This window comes from Alosa sapidissima, chromosome 2 (genome assembly GCF_018492685.1).
Source record: "Alosa sapidissima isolate fAloSap1 chromosome 2, fAloSap1.pri, whole genome shotgun sequence".
Lineage (NCBI taxonomy): Eukaryota > Metazoa > Chordata > Actinopteri > Clupeiformes > Clupeidae > Alosa > Alosa sapidissima.
In genome coordinates this window covers 21471239-21477272 of record NC_055958.1, presented here as the reverse complement: position 1 = coordinate 21477272, position 6034 = coordinate 21471239, and the positions used below count along the sequence as shown (strand labels likewise).

General features: G+C 47.6%; 1 protein-coding gene across 1 annotated transcript; it reads left to right on the top strand.

Annotated features, from left to right (window-relative positions):
* The first annotated feature begins 1574 nt into the window (after positions 1–1574).
* Positions 1575–4450, top strand: asb1 (ankyrin repeat and SOCS box containing 1). Its single transcript, XM_042078015.1, has 5 exons — positions 1575–1810; positions 2103–2241; positions 2387–2689; positions 2884–3269; positions 3663–4450. The coding sequence occupies exons 1-5, from the start codon at positions 1711–1713 to the stop codon at positions 3791–3793; spliced, it is 1059 nt and encodes a 352-aa protein (XP_041933949.1). The 5' UTR covers positions 1575–1710; the 3' UTR covers positions 3794–4450.
* The last annotated feature ends 1584 nt before the right edge of the window (positions 4451–6034 follow it).

The window sequence follows — 6034 nt, the reverse complement described above, 5'->3', positions numbered from 1 at the left end:
TGCTTAATTTGAGTCTTGTGCAGTGCAGAAACAATGCTGTTTGATACTGGTCTGTACATCTGGTCAAGGCCCCTGTTCCACCAAGTTCCCCCTGTGCTGGTGTGAGGTAAACATTATACAGGCATTTTAATGACTGTTTGGGATAGCTCATATTGCCTTTTCAGCAGAAGTGATAAATGCAAGGACTTCACGCTTTTGACGAGTTCACATGAGGCCCTGGTGGCGACTGACCGTCACACAGTGAAGCGCCGCCTTTGAAGGTCAGTCCAATGTGACTCAATGAAAACATTTGAATTCTCCCTAAAAGCCTGCGTTATAATGGCACCGTCCTGATTTTTCTGGCAGCCTATTACACAGCTGCACTGCTCAACAGAAAACATTCGCACACAATCCCTTCCGCTCGCCGTATATCCCCTCGTCTCATACGCAAACATACACGCAGAATTAGAAAGGCCCTTGAATGTCTGTCAGGAGCACAGGTTTTTGCTTGGGGTATTTGTGATGTCTGTCAACATTTAGAAAGGCCCTTGAGGGAGTGGGCACCTGCCCTAGAGGGCTCTATGAGCTCCCAAGGAAGGGTTGGATTAGGGCACTGGGGGAATAGGGTCCACGTGCTGCAGAGGCCCATTGTCTGTGGGCCCTTCTCCTGCTGAGTGGATTATGGAGAGCAGCCCGGGCTCTTGAGCGGGGTCTGGGGTGACATGGGCCACAGGGTCTTGGGAGGAAATGGCCAGGTTGCCATGTCTGTGGAAAGACCTAATCCATCTGAAGTGTTTGGTGGCCCACCCGCCAGAGTTTGCTTTTGGAAAACATTGCCACTTTTGCAGGGGAGGTTTCCTAGACGTCTGTTGCACGTTACTTCAATTTCAACTTCAGTTTCAAGAGAAGTGAGAAAAATGCCATAAAATCATCTTAGATATTTTTTTTTTTTTTTTAAATGACAAAAAATGGAAATGTCTACCGTTTGGCTAATGGCTTTGGTGACGCATCACAGTCAGGCCGGGGAAGACTGATGTATCCTGTATTTCCACTGTTGAGTAGCCTGTGTTTATAAAGCTGGGTGTTCCAGCTCCCCACGGCACAGTCCTTTCTGAGTGACACATGGGGGGCCGCTGGGGCCTCTGTTTATTTTTTGAGCCCACGGGCCAGTGTCCACGGTTCAGCTGTCGTCAGGCAGCAATAAGGTATGCCTTTGCAGCTCTCTGGAATAAACCTCCAACAATGACAGGCTCTAGTCACCTACCACAGATAAACACAAGTGGCTTGGCTCTCACTGGCCCTGAAATCTGCCTCCAACTTTGCATTATGAGTCTTTAGCCCAAAAGTTCAGAAGCATAAATTCATTCGATCTGCACGTTTGACATATATTATTGTTGTAGTGTTGCAGCCTATATTAAGTGGCCCATTATTTCTGCATGTTTTAGTGTTTACGTTATGCTTAAAATAGAGAAAACGACATGTGAATCTATTCAGTCTCACAGAGCTGGACAGCCAGTTGGTGAGTGGTCCACCTTAAGCGAACGTGAGTTAGGAACAGGAAGTTTCAACCCTCCAATCAACAAGCGCGTAGTGAAACATCCTACGGAACATCCATGATGACAACAGAGCAAAATCAAAACAGTGCTTGCAGCCATACATTAACTGTATTCTAAGTAAACGCGACAATTAACTGATTTCATGCATAAAAACGGCTTGTAAGTTAACTTGGAAATGGCTGACGGTGGCGGCACAGAAGGGGAAGTTGATGATCCCCTCAGGACAGGCTGTCGACTCATATCTGTATCAGATCTCCCTAGTACCACACCTGCAGGTAGGCTACAGTAGCTGCTTGCCGAGATCATGCAGGCTACATTTTAATATTAAGACTGTGCCACACGGGACACTAACATGTCATATCTTCTCCAGTTGAGTTTGACAGATATCTGAATAATTTGCGGCACAAATTGGGTAATCTGAAATAGGCAATATTCGAACTTCGGTGTAAAGTATTTTTTGCTTTTGGAATGACTTGAAGGTGTTTCCAGGTGTGTTGGGTAAGTTGTCAAGTAGCCTAGCCTACGAGAACGACGGTGAAGGCTAACAGTCAAATCATTCTCCACTAGGGAATCTGAAGGAATGGTTGCAGGAGCAGTTTTGCGATCAACCCAACGACGAATGCGAGGACATGCGACTCCATAATTCTGCCCATGTGGGTGATCTGGACACCCTCAAGAATCTTTTGGAGGATGACAGCTTCAAACGGTAGCCTAATTCAGGGCCAGTCCACACCAAATAGTTTTACCTGACACTCAGCCTACTTGTCTGTAATGTAATAACTCTTAAGAAATCAGAGAAGATTCTGTTTGAATGGATAGCTTGAGGTATTATCCCATCTTTCTTGTTACAGGCGAATTAATGAAAAGTCTGTGTGGTGCTGTGGCTGGCTTCCCTGCACGCCACTCCGCATCGCTGCAACAGCTGGGCACAGTGACTGTGTGGACTTCCTCATCTGTCAGGGGGCTGACGTGGACCTGGTGGATGTGAAGGGCCAGACAGCGCTGTATGTGGCCGTGGTCAACGGACACCTGAATTGTGTGCGGATTCTCCTGGAGGCTGGAGCAAACCCCAACGGCAGCCGCCACCACCGCAGCACCCCGCTGTACCACGCAGCTCGAGTGGGCCGCCATGACATCATTCAGGAGCTCATCAGGCAAGAATGCGAGGCCGTTCTCTGCCCAAACCACCACACTAACAAACTCTCCATCATATGCTACTGAGAATTCTTGTTAGATGAATGAACACATAATGGATGAAATGGTGATAATTAGCAGTAAAAACTAATAAATCAGTATATTGCAATAAACAAATACTTTTTATCGCTTTCTGTTCCAACTTTCCACACAGGTTCAATGCTGACGTGGATGTGGACTACCAGTTGTGCCTGCACTCTGCTCCATCTGCTCCTCGCACTCTCAGCACTCTGGGCCTGTGCCCTCTCTACATCACCGCTGCCTACCACCACCTGCCCTGCTTCCGACTGCTGCTCAGCGCTGGGGCCAACCCTGACTACAACTACAGCGGGCCGGTGAGCCGCGAGGCCCTGGCCCGCAGCCCGGCCGCCTGCCTGCTGGACGCGGTGCTCAAGCACGGCTGCCAGCCGGCCTTCGTCAGCCTGCTGCTGGAGCACGGCGCCAACCCCTACCTGGTGCCCTGGGAAGAGCCCGACCCAGAGCTGGTGGACCGCGGCAGGGTGCACCCAGAGGCTCTACACATCTACCAGGAGGCCAGAAGTGAGTTCAGCTGGGTACACACGGTCTGACCAGGGCAATGGGTCATCTGAAGACCTCTGACACTGAAGGGCCGTTTTGTTAAGTTAAACATTTCACTAAAACTTCAATTACAAATTACATTTATTTTGATAATGTCACATAGTTTGCATTACATACATATAATTAGATACAAATATTCTTACTAATGAATTATATATATGCTATAAGAAGGGCTGAATCGACTATCCTTATGGTGCAACTATCCAGTTTTAGCAAAATACAGTATGCAATAGAAGCCTTATCAGACAGATTGTGATTGTTGATCATGCCAACACAACACTTGTTAACTACGTCTGTGAAAGTGAAAGTCTAATCAGAAGTGGTGTGCCATTCTCACTATCCCCCCTGTCCCAGGATGCCCCCACAGGCTGACCCAGCTGTGCCGGGTGGCTGTGCGGAGGGCCATGGGGAAGCCACGCCTGGCGCTCATCCCCTCTCTGCCCCTGCCAGAGGCCATCAAGAGCTTCCTGCTGCATCTGGACTGACCAGAGGTCCTGCTGCTGCTGCTGCTTTGTGTGGTCGAGCTCTGCAACGTCCTTTGCCTTTTAGTGTGCTGATACCAATTCCCAATGCAAATAATAGCACAAGCATGAGACTGGTATTATTACTATTTCTCATTTGAAGTTTTATGTGATTAAGTTATTGATGACATGTATTTATTGGGACATACTGCTCATGCTATTCCAGGCACTTTAAACATGGCTTATCCAAGCACATATTGTCACAGAGCTGATAGAAAGGCTGCACACTTTTATACAGAAACTGGACTCCGCGTCATCAGAGTGTGGTCTGGGAAAACCTCAGATAGCATCGTTTAGAATGAACAGTCTGCTGGCAGTGTCCCTGAGAGAACATTTGGACCACCCTTCCCCAACATTTCTTTGGCAATCATCAAGAGTGTGTTGAAACAAATGTCAGATCAGCAATGCAGATTATTTGTGTGAGTGAACACCATATCTAAGATTAACATTTCTGTGCATTTGTATCCCATCTACCTTTGGAACCTGCCAGTGGGTCAGTTTACTGCATTCTTTTTTAAGTCCTGTGAATGAATTGCACCAATTCATGTTCCGCTCGGATATGCTATGTGACCTGCGCCTTAAGTACTGCGGTGGTAATTAAAATCACATACTTGTTCTGTTTGCTTGAGTGAGAACATTCATCTCGCTGCTTTGTGTGAGAGGCAACGTTTCCTGTTTTGGATTTTGCAATGGCAAGAGTACAAACAGCCAGCTGAGAAGCATTTTTCACCCTGGGCTTAGAGTGTCCGCCTCGCTTTAGCCTTACCATCCCTATGGGGCTATTGTTGCCCAGCCTCTCTGTGTATTGGACTCTGTAATGGAGCACGGGGCCCCAGGGATGATTCACACGTTATTTATACAAACTCTGTTACCATCACGCTCAGGAAGTAGGAAGTCCTGACCTGTTTGGCGTTCACAGAGGCTTTGCCCGCAAGTCTGAGCCCCAAGGGTCTGGGTAGATGTTGTGGAGATGCTCCCCCCAGTCCGCATCCACGAAGAAGGGCTTTTGATGTAATATAGGGTTCCTTTGAGGCACAGCAAATTGTCATTAAGTTCTCATGCTGCCTTGTTCAGTCATTTGGGTATATTTTTTTGTCTGTCCTTTCTCATTGAGCTATAACTTAAGTGTGCCTGATTTTGTGACAGTGAAACCACATCTTGTCGAAAAACCACAAACTGTGGAAAAGCTAAAAGCCTGGGAAATGTCTGCATCTGCCAGAAAATCACCAGTGGAGTTCATCACTGTGTAAATGGCAATCCCTGGATCGGGTTCTGCCAAAGAGGGAAAAGGTGGGTTCACACGCTAATAGTAGCACTCAAACCCTCTCATCTCTCTCTCTTTTTCTTTCTCTCCCTCCATCTATCTCTCTCTCTCCTTGTTCTGCCTCTGAGAGTTTGTGCCGTAAAAGTACATCAATGGGAAAGTGATCAAAGCTGCCTAAGAAGAGGCAACAGCCCCAGTGTCAGCTTGTCAACAGTGGGGCTTGAGTAATCTCCCTCTTTTTCCGATGGTCTTTCAGTTGTGGAACTGGAAGCGTGCCACTGTACAACCCCGAAGCCTAAGAGTGCGGCTGAGAATTTGCCATTTCCCCACTGGTTCTTCCGCTGGAACCTGTCCCCCATCCCCACCCCCGAAAGTCAAATAGCATCTTTTCCAAGGGGCCCTGTCATCCCAACACACACACACACACACACGCCAACAGAAAATCCCCTCAAAGTCATGCCAGTAGACTTTATGATCACTCTTTTTTTCAGTCTGAGCTCATCCAGCCATGGCGAGGTGAACCTCAATCCACATGCTGTGAAATCCGTTGCTTCAAACAGAGGGAAGTTAGCCTGTTGCCGTCTATTATTTCTATCATTTTAAGGGCTTTCCTAAAGGATGCTCCTTTTCTGAACGGAAGTATCTGGCTGTGATCCTCTGGGCCTCACCGTATGAGTGTCAGGGAGGGTTTCCGTGTCGACCACAGGATGGCTCTAGATGGCACTCTCATCATGTCAACACTTCAGTCTTGCACTTCAGAGGCTTAGCAACAGCATCTGTCACCACCACACAAGCACTCTCATTCACTTCTAATTACAGCACCCCCATTCACATCTAATTACAGCCGCTCCGGTATGACCAACGCACGTGGCTGAGACACACCAATGCACTTTCAAATTTTACTACAAGGATCCATCACAAGTTGTTATGGACTTTTTCAG

What these genes read in the sequence shown, in the direction of transcription:
- asb1 (XM_042078015.1), top strand. Translation starts at nt 1,711, where the DNA reads ATGGCTGACGGTGGCGGCACAGAAGGGGAAGTTGATGATCCCCTCAGG. An exon ending in CCCTAGTACCACACCTGCAG is followed by an intron (nt 1,811 to 2,102) that starts GTAGGCTACAGT and finishes ATTCTCCACTAG; the next exon opens with GGAATCTGAAGGAATGGTTG. An exon ending in CATCTACCAGGAGGCCAGAA is followed by an intron (nt 3,270 to 3,662) that starts GTGAGTTCAGCT and finishes CCCCTGTCCCAG; the next exon opens with GATGCCCCCACAGGCTGACC.